General features: G+C 38.9%; 1 protein-coding gene across 1 annotated transcript in view; it reads right to left on the bottom strand.

Annotated features, from left to right (window-relative positions):
- LOC144665386 (E3 ubiquitin-protein ligase rnf213-alpha-like) overlaps positions 1–16,843 on the bottom strand; it is a 64,193-nt gene that overhangs the window by 46,746 nt on the left and 604 nt on the right. Inside the window, 16 exon segments of the mRNA XM_078526639.1 lie at positions 207–364; positions 366–531; positions 1,170–1,389; positions 1,510–1,626; positions 2,323–2,418; positions 3,364–3,679; positions 4,432–4,499; positions 4,777–4,966; positions 5,866–6,081; positions 8,779–9,038; positions 9,334–9,623; positions 9,744–9,958; positions 10,878–11,051; positions 11,475–11,608; positions 12,463–12,633; positions 13,476–14,512. Coding sequence (XP_078382765.1) covers positions 207–364; positions 366–531; positions 1,170–1,389; positions 1,510–1,626; positions 2,323–2,418; positions 3,364–3,679; positions 4,432–4,499; positions 4,777–4,966; positions 5,866–6,081; positions 8,779–9,038; positions 9,334–9,623; positions 9,744–9,958; positions 10,878–11,051; positions 11,475–11,608; positions 12,463–12,633; positions 13,476–14,512 — 3,828 coding nt within the window.

Raw genomic sequence — 16,843 nt, 5'->3', positions numbered from 1 at the left:
TCTTGATCTGGAATTATATACAGTAAAAGTATTTATATAAATATAACTTTGGATAAAGCCAACAGGTTTAGACCCAAACTTCTTTCTTGAGCATACATGCACATAACCATAAATATCCAAAATTATTCGGTAATTTGTCAAGTGAGATAAGAACATTTTATCGACATTAACGCGTTTGTCAACTTTTTTTCTGCGTTTAATCTCACCTGGCTGAATCAAATCACACATGGTGGCAAAGGAAACCACTTTTAACTTTACAGCTTGAAATTCCTCAATTTCTTCGATTCTCTCAGTGAGGCTTTTTGCACATTCCTCCTCTGCGTTCACCTTTCGTTTCGCCTTTGGCACTGGAGAAAGTTGTTTTCAAGAGTTCCAAGAATTTTTGCTTGTATTTCTGTAAAAGAACTAAAATTTCTACAGTCACCGAGGCATTTGATATGCTTTCCACAATAGCCGTCAGAACTGATTGAGCCATTGACAACGTTTCTTGACCTTCATCTGTTAAAATGCTTCCTCTTCCAGATTCATCTCCTGTTTTAAGAATCAGATGTGAGTAACCAAAATTGTTGGATAAGAAAAGATTTTGTAGTAAAAAAAAAAACATTTATGTAGACATGTATCACACGTAGTGTTAAAAAGCATTCCAGACTAGTTTTATATTGTACAATGTTATTCAAGATGCAAATGGTAGAAAACCAACTCTGTTTTCTCAAAGAGAACTAATCTTTTCAAATTTTGAAATACAGTGGAACCTCGATATAACGAAGGGCAAAGGGACTGGCGAAATTTGTTCGCTATAACGAGGTTTCGTCATATTGAGGTACTTTCTCATACATTTTACTATTACTGGGGCGAAGAATATCGTTCGTTATATCGAGGACTTCGCTATAGAGAGGTTCGTTAAATCGAGGTTTCACTGTATCAATTAAAAAAGTTTTAAAGAAAAGATTAAAAGCGAGACCTTAAGGGTAGCTTATCAGTTTCCAGAGAAACCTTTGAACAAGAAAGTACATGTTGCAATGCTTATTTACTTATTTACGTGTCATTCTACAATCGGAAACCTATCAGGCCAAAAGTTTGGTCAAAATCAAAATTACCGGCCAGCCATTTGTACATGTATGGCGCCTATGACTTAGTATTGAAGAAGAAAGTAACACGCAATTAGTTACCAAAGAATTGGAAATATCCAGCCATCGGATTCCAGGTGAGAAGAAACTCCACAGTACCAGGGTCCAAGCCAGACCTGTTTTTCGAGAGAGACGTTTTTGGCCAGGATTTTGTAAGCAACATTGACAAAAGTTCGCCATATTTTACTCCTCCTGCATCACCTCGTAGACTTGAGCCGCTTAAATGTATAAAAGCACGGTCAGCGTCTGCACCCTGTCGTGACTAAAATAAATCAACATGTTACCATGATAAAATAAACAAACAGACCAGGAAAGTGGCTATCATAGTATTCAATGAGCTAGAGGTATCAATCGCTAAGTTGGTAGGCTAGTACCGATTTACCTTTATAATATTTTCCACGGCTTCAAAAGCAAGTTTGCTGATGGATTCCCCAACGGCTCTGTCGTATCCTTCCAGGTTAAGTTCACAAAAAATCTCAACAAGGTAGGTTTCTCTCATCTTAAAACAAAAGTAATAAATGACACGGTGAAAACATGCTACGTACCTTACAGTGGCTAAAACGTTGGTCTACAAATGGACGGACGCCGCAAATATGCTTGCTTTTGCATGATTTCTCAAAAAGGCCAAGTAAACTTGAAGTATATGAGAGGATATTCTCCAAGCGATATTTATCCGTTTGTTAACGATAGTTGCCTTCCGAGGCGTCTTCTGCCTCTCCTTTAATTAATTAACGATCCACTGAAGGGGGGATGGCTTGATGCATTTGCATACAAATGAATATGTGAGTAAAACGCATTTTCGTCTAAAAAGTTTTGCACTAGGACTTGTTATAAAATGGAGGTAAAAAAAATGAAAATTGCCACTCGAATGAAGTCCATATTGGGCGTTAAGCAAACAATTTTAGAAACCAAGAAACGACTAATGGTCTCCATGTGCAGAGGATCGTGGAATACTAAGCCTTGCAGAAACGTACAAGAAATTTGCGGTAAGTTAGCGTGACTAGCAGTGAGACACGAACATTACATATTGTAACCAACCGAGCCAGTGTAGCAAATATAGGTATGTTTAGGTTTTTATAATTTCAGCATGGATTATTCCCTAAAGGCGAAACGCTATCCCTTAATTTCAATTGACAATAACCGTAACCGTTTCGGTTGTACGGTAATGCGAGGCTTGATAGCAAATACTCATTACCTTTTTTGCTCGGGCAATAAACTGTTCCGTCAAGTATCTCCGGTACTCCTCCAATCCTTGAGTGCCATCCGAAACTTTGAGAAGTACACTCCACACCTTGAGAAAGGAACCGTAAGTCAGGTCAAGTCAAATGCATGTATGCGCTACAGATCAACAAGTACGAAAGTTTACTCCTATAGTCAGCAGGATCCGGTCACAGAACGGTTTTGCGCAATTCCTATGACAAGTAACGTCTTCGAAAAGACGTCTGCTGTATAGCTGTTTAGCTACCCCTTTCTTCTCGTTGTACTCAGGGGAATTTTTAACTTTGCTCGTTTTCTTCATATACCTCAATTAGAACATCGTTTTTCTTCACTTTGCGACCAAAGGTTCTTCTTCTGTTTCGGCTGTAGTAATTACAGTAGCAGGCTTGTCTTCGCGACACAGTTTTGCTGAGCTGCCAATGGAAATGAAATGCTATTCTTCTTTTTGTTCGGACTCACTTAACGCGTGATCAGTTGCTGTCAAAACGTCGCCACACCGGTCTGCTATTCCTCGGTTACCGTCGTTAAATCATCAATATTTAACAATTTTTACTTATTTTAAAATTAACTTAAATTATTAGCCATGAACTAATTGCAAATTAATCAACCTTCCCTTGTTTTTTTCTTGGAATAAGGACAACAACAACTTCGTGTGGCTGAAAATGGGGAAGTGGGTGACAAAGTGCTCAGTTAATATTTAATTAATATTTAGCCCCATGGACCCCTGGAGTGTGAAGTAACAAAACCTACAGCCTATGGAGATGTACTCAGTGGATGAAGAGAAGGGAGTTGGCCTTCTCTAAGGGCCACTGTGAACATTCCTGGGTAGAGAGGAGGGAGGTGGGCCTCCTCTCTGACTGGAGGGAGTAGGCCTCCTCTCTGACTGGAGGGAGTGGGCCTCCGCTAACCTAGCTCCAGCGGGTATAAGAGTATATTATATGTTAAAGCTTATCTATGGATAAAACCATTTTCAAGGCACTCAGTATTCAATATGATCAAGACATTATACTATCCGTACCTTAAGTTCGCTTGAAAGAGCAACGCTCTGATAATTGTCTGGCATGTAGATATCAAGTGTTACTTTGAGCTTGCTTCCAAGCTTCCTCGAAAGTTTACGTATGCATTCTTGGGATTCTTTCTCTTGAATTTTGTTTTCCTTGTCATCACTTTGACTGTCTATTGTAACATTTCTCCACAGTTGCATACTTGAAAATAGAAGCTTGATTGCCAGACATATAAGATCAATGTCATCTCGGAAATGGAGCTTTTCCAGGCAAATCTCGGCCAATTTGAAACATGAAGAAACTGTGAATTCTGCAATCTCCGTTTTAAAGCTATTTGGGAAAAAAGCTGATAAGTAGTGGATCCTGTAGTGGGAGAGCATAATAATGAATAATGGCTTAAACAAGTTCAGAATCGTAAAGGAATGGTCAATATCGCCACAAAATTTCATAAAATATACGGCTTTGTTTTTACACGAGTGTAAGGGGTGATGTATTCATCAACCCACAGCGAAAATTATTCCTTTGGGAGTTTACGAGAACTGACTAGTTGATCCACAGAGTGAACTTACGCCCAACTACAATACTCCTATGCATAACTCGTAAAAATGAGTCGTAGCTAAGTATTCCGTTTCAACCCGAGAGCTAGGCGAGAGTTTTTCTAGTAATAATTGCTAGAGTTATAGTGTGTTACTATCTGTAGACGTCAAAATTGTAAAATTTGATATACGCTATTTGTTCCTGCACAGTTTCATACTTTAGGCCATTTTGATTGGGATATCCAAACACCGAGAAGGGAGTTGAAAATAAAGGTGAGTAGACAGCAAATGAAACACCGTCTCGGGTGTTTAACATATCTTCTCAATCGAACGAAAAATTAAGGAGTTAACGGATGAATAAAATCGTAAACATCTATGCTTAAGACAGGTATCCAAACTTCCTTCACGGTTATGATTTTCTTTGTTTTATCTCGATGAATTATTAATGAGTTTGAGAATTGAAGATTTCTCGGCTCAATTAACATTTTTGCACGTAAAAGGGTAAATCAGTAGAGTGAAATAAATAACAAAGCTGTGTAAGCCAACCTGTTTGTTTCAGTTTCAGTTTCCAGCATGTTGATCATGGCTTGAACACACTGCTCGATGCTGTTTTTCTGACCATGATAAGGAAAGAAAATGACAATATGACATAAAACGTACATGTAAGTGAAATTTTACAGAGGATCAAAACCTTTTTTTATAAAAAAGAAAAAAATAAATCAACAAAGCAGTCAAAAGAGCACGTGCCGTTTTTGACAAAACTTTCTTGAAGCAATAATAGGACCACGCGACAGTACTCCGAAAGTAATCACGACATCATGGCACGATCAATTGCTTAGCACTTTAACAAAATGTATCTGCGATTATGTTTAAATAATCATTTTTCGCAACCTTTTCCTTGTTCAGATATCCAGGAGGAAAAAAGGTGACCAAAGAGATGCACAGATCTGAAACGTGGAAGATTCTTGTAGAAACAATTCCGTGCAGCTGCCAAACAGGAATGGCATGGAGAAAGGTTCTCTTCAACAAGCGGTCAACTTCAAAGGCTGAAGCAAGACGAGGAAATACGTCTGAAAAATCCCTATGAGAGAAACAGTAACAGAAATGAGATTTTTAGCTATTGACGATGGTAAATAAGTGGACTAAATGGTCTATAAGTAAATGTCTACCACGCAAATAGGTGCGTTGTCTGTACATGAGGTGGGCGATGGTCACGCGTTGGTAAAATTAGAATGTTTTTTTGTTGTTTAATTGTTGTAGTTATTTATTTGTTTGTCAAGTTGTTTGCTTCCGGCTGGTTTGTTTTCCGATCGGTCGGTCGTTTGTTTGTTTTCTTATTGGTTAAGCAGGTTGGTGGGTGGGTGTGTTGTTTTGCTTATTGCGTTTTTCAGTTATTCTAAACAATTCTCGTCCCAGATTAGGCTTGCCAAAAATGTTGAAGGCAAGAACTAAATGACGCAAGAACCTTAACAAGGAATTTTATTTAACGGGCGGCCTGTGGTGCCCGGTTAACAGTTCGTTCGAGGTTTTTTCGTCGTGTGATTCATCCCGCCCTTATACCCGCTCAAACCACGAAGAGAACTAGCCAAGGCCTTTCCGCGACTAACCCACTTTCCTTACTCTTCGGACTTCGCGGCAATTAATGGGTTTCACAGGTTTCTAGCCTTGACTTAACTTAATGCCTTGACCCTGAGTGGGAAAGTGGGTCTGAAGTCCTTCTAGCCCTGCTGTATGGTAACTTTTTAAATATCGAAACTTGCCAATACGTATTAGTAGCCAATAGTAACATAAAAAAATCAGTTGCCAAGGATAGGGGTTCTGATCGGCTTTAAAATGTTCATGCGTAAATTTCGATTCGCCAGTTGGACGTTTTGAAGAAAGAGGGATGAAAGACGATTAATTATAGCGAACCAATACGACCCCCCCCCCCCCCCCAAATACACTTTGGATCTGCGCTCTTTTGCTACATTTATTTCTTACTGTTTGTCTGATCGCTGGAACTCTGATATGCTGAGTTTCTGAGCTCCCCACCACGCCAGGTTTTGAGGCGATCCTCCGATATCAGGTTCTTCAAAGGGTTTTGAGTCTCCTCGTAAGAAATGTAACAGTGGTACAGCCAATAGCCACTCAGGATTGGATGTCCAAGCCTGCTTCATCAACTGGTTACAAAGGCTTTCAATTGCACTTGCGGCAGATCTGTTGAAATATGACATTGAATGCGATATAACAAAGACTGATTATAGCCTTGGTAAAAGAACAATTCCGTTAGAGTTGCGTTCACCAACAGCAAGATGTCTTAAAAACAATAGATTTCTTTGACTTATGTCCAAAGCCCTAAGTGGGCAAAGGGCCGGAATAGATTTCTTTAGAAGCACAAAATTATGAGAAAGGATCTATATGCCACGATATACACCAAACTGAAGAAACGTTAATCCTGCGAAAAGTATAAACCATGAACAATAAGACCGAATGGGATTCTGGGTAGAAAGCATTTGTATTTATTTATTTTTTAGATTTTTTCTTTCCTTGAGAGCTTTAGGCCCCGTCCACACTGACCCGGGTAAATTTGAAAACGATACGCTTCATCGCACGCAGAGTTACAACGCATGCACAGAGCTATTGTTAAGCAAATTAAACCTTTTGTTTTGACAGAGAATACATGACTATTTGACGTCAGCGTTTTCAAAAAGTCCCGGTTTCGTCCATTTTCGCCGTCCACACTACACCACCTAGCCGGCGTTTTCAAATTTACCCACTTTGAAGAACGTTTTTGAAAAGTCCCGTTTTCCATGACCAAAACGCCAGTTCAGTGTGGACGGTTGGTCTAACTTTATGGCCCCGTCCAGGTCAGTGTGGATGGAGCCATAAAGGTCAAATGAACAGAAATTTCAAAATGCCATTTTAACCAACCAAACACTAAAACTATACATTATTGAGTGAAATTAATTTTTTTTTTTTTTGCTTTCCGAGCCTTAAAGCGCGAATTACAGCAAAAAATAAATAGATTTCCGAAGGCTTCACGAAAACGTTTTTGAATGACTGCGCAATAAAATGGAAGAAATGGAACGAGTTTGTGACGTCATAATTGGTGTTTTTCAAGGCGACCGCAGACCGATTCCGCAGGCCGCACTGGTTGTCAAAGTTCGAGACAATAGAGCAATTTCGCAAACCTCGATTCTTACATGCTTATGAGAATCGTTTAATGCTAATGAGAAAGAACAACAGAGACTCCTGATTTGTCGGCATACCAGCGTGCATACTACCTAAATGCTAATGAGAAAGAACTATGTCGACCTATGTCACACATTATATGCAAAACGACAGCAAAAAAAATAGGGGGGATAGAAACGAGGTCTGGGACCGAGTAGCGATGTTCTCACAACTTGCAACGCGATCAATTCACGTTCTAGTCAGCGGTTTTTGGACGGCGCGGCAGCAGGCGATATTTTCCATCGAAATGGAAAGTAAAGCAACCACGACAACGATGCCGTGGATTCAGATATTGTAAAGGGCTCAGAACTTTTTTCACAAAACATGTATATGCACTGTTTTTATCCCAAAATTTCGCCGTCGTCGTGTAGTTATAAAAATGCAGAATTTTGTGATGTCGTGTTACTTTTTAGCGCTGAAATGCTAAAATTGAAACATTCAGAGGTAATAAGTAAACCACGAACGAGAAGAATGATTAAAAAAGATTGGGACGGATTACAATCGAAGGACTTATAAAAGAATTTGGCTAAAGTTTTCGAAATGAGTCATCCGTAACATCTTTAAACCTACACTAAACGTCCACAAATTAAATTTAAACTTTTGTTCAAGCTAGACTTATTCTGTAATTTGAATGCGAAAAAGTAACAAAGGTGAAGCAATATTACCTCTTTCTTATGGGAAATGTTTAACTTTTAGCGCCGGCGTGAAAATTCATAGGACGTTCCGCTTTAGCTGGTAGGCAGTACTTTCATATCTTAGCTTAAAAATAGGGAACATGCGACATGAGCGTCAAATTTTCTCGTGTGTGTTTGCATTACGATCTGTTACACAAAACTGTAATTCTTATTGAAAGACGTTTATACATCCCTAGAAAAGCCAATAGTGCAGTAAGTGAGAAAAACCCTCGCATAGTTGTAATAATATAAAACATATTGTGTTAAATCACTATGAGCAACTGACTACCGGCTTTGCGTACTTTATCCTGTGTTGAAGCAGTGTCCTTGACATAAAAGTCTATGAAACCCTCTAAATACAGTAGAACCCCGGTAACTCGAACTCTGAAGGGAAACGAAAAACATGCAGTTCGAGTTAGCGGGGTTTCGGGTTTAGGGGTCGATAGAATATTTAATTTGCCAAGTTAATAATTGATACTTTACTGAGTTTTCAGCACTTCAGTATACAGTACAGTGTAAATTGAATTTATCTCGTCAGAAACTATAACACGATCATACATTCTTTCGATAAGAGTGGGAAATGGTTGTCAAATACGTGATCTGTTCGTTGTTCTAATCAATGGGCAACCGTGGCGAGTTTCAAGAACCGGAATTCGAGTTATCGGGGTAAAATTGACCCAAATTTTGATCAAGGAAAACGGAATTTTAATTCGAGCTAGCGAACTATCCGAGTTCGAGTTAACTGAGTAAAAATGACTGAAATGTGGGGTCAAATCCAAGGGAAATGGAAGTTAGTTCGAGTTAGCGGGGGTTGTTCGAGTTATCCGAGTTTGAGTTACCGAGGTTCTACTGTAACTTATTTTACAGCGTCCTGAGTATAATGTTGTAACCCTCGGTCACAATCAACGCCGTTATAAGGGCAGGCTACATAACTCAAAGGCTGTCGCAAAATAAAGAGGAATTAATGTCTGTCGATTCTACTAGTTACAATTTTACACTAGCTACTCACTCTCTGAGCCCACTGCTAAACTCGGCCAGTACTGCTTCATATGCAGAACACTTTTTCTCTGTTGGATCCGCTTCAAGCGATAAGCAACTCAGCAATGAAATAGCTTCCTCCCTTTTTAAGTTTATGGAGTGCTTTCTCACCAGCACAATGATGGCGAGCGAAGAAACTACTGCAGACACATGGGCACTTGATCCCACCTTACAGTCAGCCAAGATAGCAATGTTTTCCTTCATTTTAGGGCTCAAAAGGTCAACTAATGCCTGGAATAAGTTCAAAACTATTTTTAGTACTTTTTAACGATGAAAAGCGAAGGGTGGTGCGTTTCTATGAAGGAAATGGTAGGAATTGTTCGAATAGCTTACATCGTAGAATATACAACTTTAGGTACGAACCGAGCACAACACCATATCTCAACTCGAAGTTGCAAAGTACGCCAACTTCCCAAGCAAAAAAATGAATTATTAAATGCAATACCTAAAGACCAAGACCTGTTTTACACATTTTTTAAAAAACAAAATCGGCCACATATTAGCATATCACAGCTTAACAAATTACCTTTCGGACATCAAAATTTGAAGGCTGTTTTTGCCGACGGTAACCACGTTCCTCTATCCAAACGTTAGAAAGGCATTTTACAACATTATCAAGTTTCACCAACGCCTCTGTGGCATTCATTTTTTCAGTTGCTTCGTTCACAAGAAAACCCCTCCATTTTGGAAGGAAACACAGCAACGCTTTAGTGCGAAACTGAATCGTCTTATCCTTGGAAAAATACTCCAGTACTCTGGAAATCATGCTTTTATCCCCGTACACGTAGGCCACTCCGTCAAATTGGTTCCATATGCCTGCAAGGCAAAACATAAATATAATCCAAAATCGCATAAAGTGTAATCCAAACTCGTAAAGCTAAGTGAAGTTCAAAGAATATCACAGATCCAGTGTACTATTATTAGATATTTACTCACCACCAGGTTCACTATGATTTTCCGGTATTTTAAGAGCCCGGTTGACAATAGCATAGTAGTCCATCGGTGGAAATTCTGGTAACTCTTCCCAGTGAACCTTTCCTTTCTTGACCACCACGTATTTGTAGAAAGTGCCTTTGCGAGCCCGATCAAGGCTTATTGTGAACTGACCACGAAAAAGGGTAAGTTTGTCTTTGTCTTGACTTTTATCAATTCTGCATTTAACAAAACAAAGGATAATCAGACCAAATCGCATCATTGACGCTCAATTTGTCATGACATTGAGTGGGCAGTGGAACGCCTTGCTTTCTTTTATGACATTGCAATTTCGCTGTTCACGTGTTTGTCAGCGGACTGATCGTTATTACTTTTAAGTAGTAATATCATAGGTGACAAATTACTCCTTAATAAAAAAACACTCTATCATTTTTTATTGTTCACCACTAAATTTTCTTCTGCGCGCCCATTCATAAACGAGCATGAGCATTACCTTTTAGAATAAAAGACCTAATTTAGAGCCGAAATTTAACAAACGAAACAAAACCAGACAAGAAATCCTCTAAATGCAATGAACTTGGTGGGGTTATTTTGTCTGTAGGCCCGCTTGTTAACAAAAAAAAAATTCACGGACGAGTGCTTATAGTGCCCTCCGCGGATGAACACTATCGCGTCATGTGATCAATTTAAAGCGGTGAACTATAAGTGGTGAACTATAAGTGGTGATTTTCCCATAATAGGAATCTCGAGCTCATAATCTAATAGTTGATTAGATTTAATTTGTGGCGGAGTATGAATGATCCGTACAGGTGGCATGTGATATATAGGAATTAATCACTGAGAAATACGCAGCAATGGCATTTACTGTAGCTAGGGACGCACGCTTCCACTGTTCAGGTCACACGCCACAAGGCTAGTATTACAGTCTGGCAGATTTTGCCAATGTTGAGGACATAGTAGATATATATTAGTCAACTTGAACTTATTATCCAAAAACTTGGATAAATTTGAAAATCTGGCAGTGCTGAAAACCTTTTGATTTGCAGTTTGCAATTTACTCTAACACGCATGGTGTTTTTTTATACTACATAAGTTGAAAACATGTTTGCATCCTATTTTATAATAAATAACACTTACTCTACTACTCTCATATCAACACAATTATGTTCAAAGTCGAACAAATCTGCACCATGTGCTCGAATAAACAAATTTTCCTCCACCATTTTAAAATTTGTCGCAAGCAAAACATGGAACACCACAGTCACCCCATCTTCTGGTTTAACTTTCTGTAGGCTTGGAGGTAGCTGTGTTCTGTGAAATGATCGGTAGAAAAATATTCACAAAATATTACGAGAAGAAATAAAATTAATTTCGTAATAAAGTAGTCTAGCTATAAAGTTAAATCAACTACAATTAAATCAACTACAGAACTCTTTTTTCGTGGGATAAACCGTTTCATTCTTACAGATTGTTAAAGAACTCGTAAAATAGATGCGCCTTTGGAACACACGAACCAAAAGATCAGGTAAATCTCACTGCCAACACTTCCTTGATTGCGCGTTTCTTTCGCGCTCTTTCCATTCCAATCTGTAAAGGCTCAAAACAGATTATATTAAGGGCAAACAACGTGGGTAAAAACCAAATAAGTCAGTCCGTCAAAGACAGCTAGCTTCAGGGCTTCAGGGAAAACAACAACTGTTTTCTTTTTGTTTTCCTTTATCTGTTTTAACTTACTTCGAAGCTTGTTGCTCCGCATTGTTCCTCCCCTTTTCTTCCTTCTTTTGATTTTTCTTTCCTTTTTGACTCCCCACAGTTTCTTGTTGAGTATCACTCTTCCTATACCAAATCCCACCTTCATCCTCATAGCCCTGACGACAAAAACACACAGTATGTCATTCAACAATTTCGTGCGTTGTGTATTTTTATCTTGAATTTCGTAATCAAGACATTTTTGAGTACATGAAAAATTATCGAGGCACATGATCAAACAAAAATTAGTAACAACTAAGTGAGAAAGGTCTATAGACAAAAATAACTGACTTCTTTACTGACTGACTGACTGACTGACTGACTGATTGACTGACTGACTGACTGACTGACTGACTGACTGACTGACTGACTGACTGACTGACTGACTGATTGATTGACGGACGGACGGACGGACGGACTTTTCTCTACCTTTCTTTCTCTTTCTTTCTTTCTTTCTTTCTCTTTCTTTCTTTCTTTCTTTCTTTCTTTCTTTCTTTCTTTCTTTCTTTCTTTCTTTCTTTCTTTCTTTCTTTCTTTCTTTCTTTCTTTCTTTCTTTCTTTCTTTCTTTCTTTCTTTCTTTCTTTCTTTCTTTCTTTCTTTCTTTCTTTCTTTCTTTCTTTCTTTCTTTCTTTCTTTCTTTCTTTCTTTCTTTCTTTCTTTCTTTCTTTCTTTCTTTCTTTCTTTCTTTCTTTCTTTCTTTCTTTCTTTCTTTCTTTCTTTCTTTCTTTCTTTCTTTCTTTCTTTCTTTCTTTCTTTCTTTCTTTCTTTCTTTCTTTCTTTCTTTCTTTCTTTCTTTCTTTCTTTCTTTCTTTCTTTCTTTCTTTCTTTCTTTCTTTCTTTCTTTCTTTCTTTCTTTCTTTCTTTCTTTCTTTCTTTCTTTCTTTCTTTCTTTCTTTCTAACAAACCCTCTGTACGAATTTACACTGAAATGTAGGTCACCCGCTTTGCATTTTGTTTTCATATAGGTCTAACCTCTTTAGCTATTTTGCAACTGTCGCCGTTGCCTGACTTGCTTAAAGGATGCTGTGATGTGGGTTCGGGTTTTCTCTCAGGTACTGGTGCGGAAGAAGCATTGAGCTGATTCCGGTTTCCTCTGCTTGCAGCCTGTCTGGTTACCGGACCACTAGATCCTTGACCCGAATTCTTCACGAGGATAGATCAAAAACAGCGAAAATAAAGCACATCAAAAATTGCCTTGCTGATTATTTAACAACCAGGTATAAAGACTACTGAAATACTCGATTTGCCGCCAGGGGCCCGTTTCTCGAAAGCCCCGAAAACTTAACGGGCTTGTAAAGCCATTTTAAATTATCTGTGTTTTAAAAACAGAGAATTGTAAATGCCTGAAACTTTGTGTGAAGGAAACCTCCGTTCATATTTAAAATATCATGGAATTAAACAGCTCTTTAATCAAAGGGTTTGAGATTTTGCTTTGGCTTTACGGGCCCGTTAAGTTTTCGGGGCTTTCGAGAAACAGGCCCCAGGGCCCCTAATTAAATTTGAAAGCTCGAGGGAGCGCGCATATTTATTATTATTTTTTAACTTTTACATATCTAAAGTGTCCAAAAACTACAAACCGTAAACTTGTTTAAGTTTCTATAATATTACTTTAAAAACAACTCAAAACTCTTACAGAACAAATCGATTTCAACTTAGTTATAAACATAATTTAAAATGGAAGAACTGTGTTGTACTTATTACAATTTAAACACTTTCAAATGGAGGGCGTTGAATCGAAGGGTAGGGCGCTTATGGAAAGCAGGGTGCTACATATATGACTTAATTACGTTTGACTAACTTTTCTGGAAATCTTTGTATTGAAAAAGAGAGTTCACAATCAGTTTTTTGTTTTGGCAACATTCAGTGCATTTGATAACATGCCCACATACTTCTTGTTTAGCGCCAGTATATATGTGGTCCTCACAGTAGAAAATCTTAAGAAGCAAACGTTGCAACTTGGGAGTTATTCATGAGGTACTACTTACTTGACCATATTTTTTGCTATCCTCCAGTTTAGAGCCTGAACCTAAAAGACGTTGTGTTTCTGGTGCTTTTTCTTCTGGCTTTGTAAATGTCGTCGCTGGGCCTGGAGTAGGTGGATCCTTGCCACTTGTTTTCCTCTCTTCCATCACGTTGCCCTCGCCTGTCTGCTCTCTCTGATCACCTGGCATCATCTGACGATCATCTGACGATTTCTCAGATGTTGTATCTTGCTCTGCACTATCTGTACCCTGTATGTCAGAGGGATTAGGATTTTCACCTCTTTTAAGACTTTCAAGGACGGCAGGGCCTCTTACTGATTCAGCGGAGTTTTCATCTTTAGAAGCATCGCTTGCGCTCGAAGCGGTAACTGTGGTCTCACTTGCTGCATTACCTCCGCGAAGTTCTTTGTTGGTATCTGGCTCTCCCTGCCCTTCTGAGGGAGGAGTGGTACTTGGTACTGCACCACCAGGCAAATCCCTCTGGTCTCCAGTACTTTCCGTAGCTACATTTGTCACAGCTGCCCCTTTAGAGTCAACAGCTTTCTCGTTGCCTTGATTAAACGAGGTGGATGAATTGCTTTCCCGTTGCTGGTTATTTAACGATGATCCTGCTCTTTCTTCACCTGCTGTTTCAGAAGCTCTGACTGCATTTGTCACACCAGGCCCTTTCGGACCAACAGCTTTCTTGTAATCATGATCAGACGATGTAGATGGAGTGCATTCCTGGCGTTGTTCTCTTAACGTTGGCCCAGCCCTTTCTTCAGCAGGTGTTTCAGAACCTCTGATTGTGTTTTTCAAAACTGGCCCTTTCCAACCAGCGGCTCCCTCATGATCGTGATCAGACGAGGTGGCTGGAGTGCGTTGTGGGCGCTGATCGTTTTCCGATGTCCCAGCTCTTTCTTCAGTTGAATTTTCATCGTGTCGATCAGTAACAGAACCGTAGTCCTTGTCAGGCTGTTGTAGAGGTCCCAGATGTTGGCCAGTTGAGGGATCTGGTTGTTCTCTTCCTGCAGTTAAGACGTTCGGCTGGTGGCTTTCACCTTAATTGAAATAACAAACACGCATTCTTACACTAGACCAACATGATATAACTATGTTTTTGTGCTAGATTTGGTTGTCGACCCAGTTATACAATCTTGAGATGAATATAAGGTAATCGTGAGTTTTGATTGACTGACTGACTGACTGACTCATTGATTGATTGATTGATTGATTGACTGACTGACTGACTGACTGACTGATTGATTGATCGATCGATCGATCGATCGATCGATCGATTGATTGATTGATTGATTGATTGATTGATTGATTGATTGATTGCAGCAAAGTTTTGGCAAAAATATTTTTTTCAGATTTAAGTACATTAGATAATTTCTCTATACTTTTCTGAGATGACCGCATCAGATCTTTAGAATTTAAAATCAGCTGAAATTACTTTGAGTTTTCAATTTGAAGAGAAAAAGAATAAAAAGTGTTGCTTGATGGAGCCAAATACGTGAATGGTGGGAATCATGCACTTTGATAAGGCCCGAACACACAGTGTAACATTGCACACAACATTGCACATAATTGTCTCCTTTGCAACTGCTAGTTGGGATGTCATGCAACGCTTCCCCCAATTTCTGAATGCAATGTTGAAGAGATAAAATCTCAGTCTCAGTCTCTTGCAACATTGCGCAGAACAATTTCAACACGTGTCTATAATCAGCAACATTGCATGCAATGGAGTCGTAGAACAATCAGAGGTAATTTCTTGCCTATTGGCCATCCAATCTCTAATCAAAAACCTGTAAGATCTTGCTGAAAACCTGCAATCTCAACCACCAACCATGCCAGCTTCGATAAGCATAAACTTACTTGAACCATGAGGTTAGGATACCAAGACAACAACAGTAAATACAGGAATTTAAAGTTGAACTCCCTAACTGATTAAAAAAACACCCATTTGTTACCCCTCAATTTATAGTACAGTGACCATTGCTGGATCCAGACCTTCAGGTAAGTGGGGGGGGGGGGGCCGATCATCCAGACCATGAAATAGGGGGGGGCCTCTTGAAAATATTTTTTTCTGCCCTTTAGGCCTTAGTTTGGCCTAAAAATAAGGTGGGGGCCTTGGCCTCCCAGGTCCCATCCCTAGATCCACCACTACCTTCTACCAAAGGCTCCTACCACATTACGGTAGACAAAATTTATTTCAAATTACCGGTATGAAGATTTTCAATTGATTACACAGTTCAGCACAGACTTTAGAGGAGGGGGGTGAATAGATTCGCGGATCGACGGATTTAGCCTTAGAAAGCGCACAGATTGTGGACTTGTGCAAAATATTGAACGGATTCACGAATTTCGAAAATAGAACAGATGGCGGATAAGCTGAGAATTTTAGAGCAGATTTCGGACTCAAAACGACATTCGGATCACTTTGGTCGGTCTTCGTCGGTATGTTGGCGGAATTGTTGCAAAAACAAGCAATGAAAAGAAACTTCTTGAAAAATTGGCTGAAAACAACATTATTTACTATCCGTTGGAGTGAAACCATACCACACAAAGTTTTCAAGTAATGTGGATTCAGATTTAAACGAAAATAGTGACGGATTGACGGATTTTTACTGTCCGTTGGAGTGAAACCATACCACACAAAGTTCTCAAGTAATGTGGATTCAGATTTAAACAAAAATAGTGATGGATTGACGGATTGAGCCAAAAATTAGCATGGATTGGCGGATTTGCATACCCCTATTCATCCTTCTCTTAGAGGTGGGTTTTAGCAAATTGCATGTTGCAATACCCTTTATGCAAAAGCTTAGTTTACATGCCATTTGAAATAAGTTGGCCTGCTGCTACACATTTTATACTTCTTCATCTCATATCATAGTATACATTTAATTTTATACAGCAGTTTCAATAATGAGAGCTCTTTAAAACATGAAGAGACTTTATTGACCTGCTTCCTGCAGTCACGTTGCCACCTGTCACGCTTTCACCTGTCACGCAAACTACTGAATTCGAATAACATAACATTTTTCTCACATACTCGTTTTTAAATATTAAACAATCCTTTTAGTATAATGTCTAAGACAACCCATATTTTTGTAAAGTTACGTTCGAATGTAAATACCATGACGACAAACTGTGTTGTACGGTATGTGGGGGGCTTCCGGGAATGGCCCGATTTTTTCGCATGATCCGGAAATAGCATTTCGTTTTCACTTTAAAATTTTCACCTTCCAAACACTCGGTAGTAAAATAGGGAATATTACAGCACGACCAAGTAAGTTCTTGGCTGATATTAAAAATGACGATAAGATAAAACGTTAAATCGGTTTAATAAGCCAACAGTAAATATCACCTAAAACAATCGGCTAATTAAT

The sequence above is a fragment of the Oculina patagonica genome, chromosome 1 (assembly GCF_052425735.1).
Source record: "Oculina patagonica isolate OP01 chromosome 1, crgOcupat, whole genome shotgun sequence".
Lineage (NCBI taxonomy): Eukaryota > Metazoa > Cnidaria > Anthozoa > Scleractinia > Oculinidae > Oculina > Oculina patagonica.
This window is presented reverse-complemented; position numbering and strand designations above follow the sequence as displayed.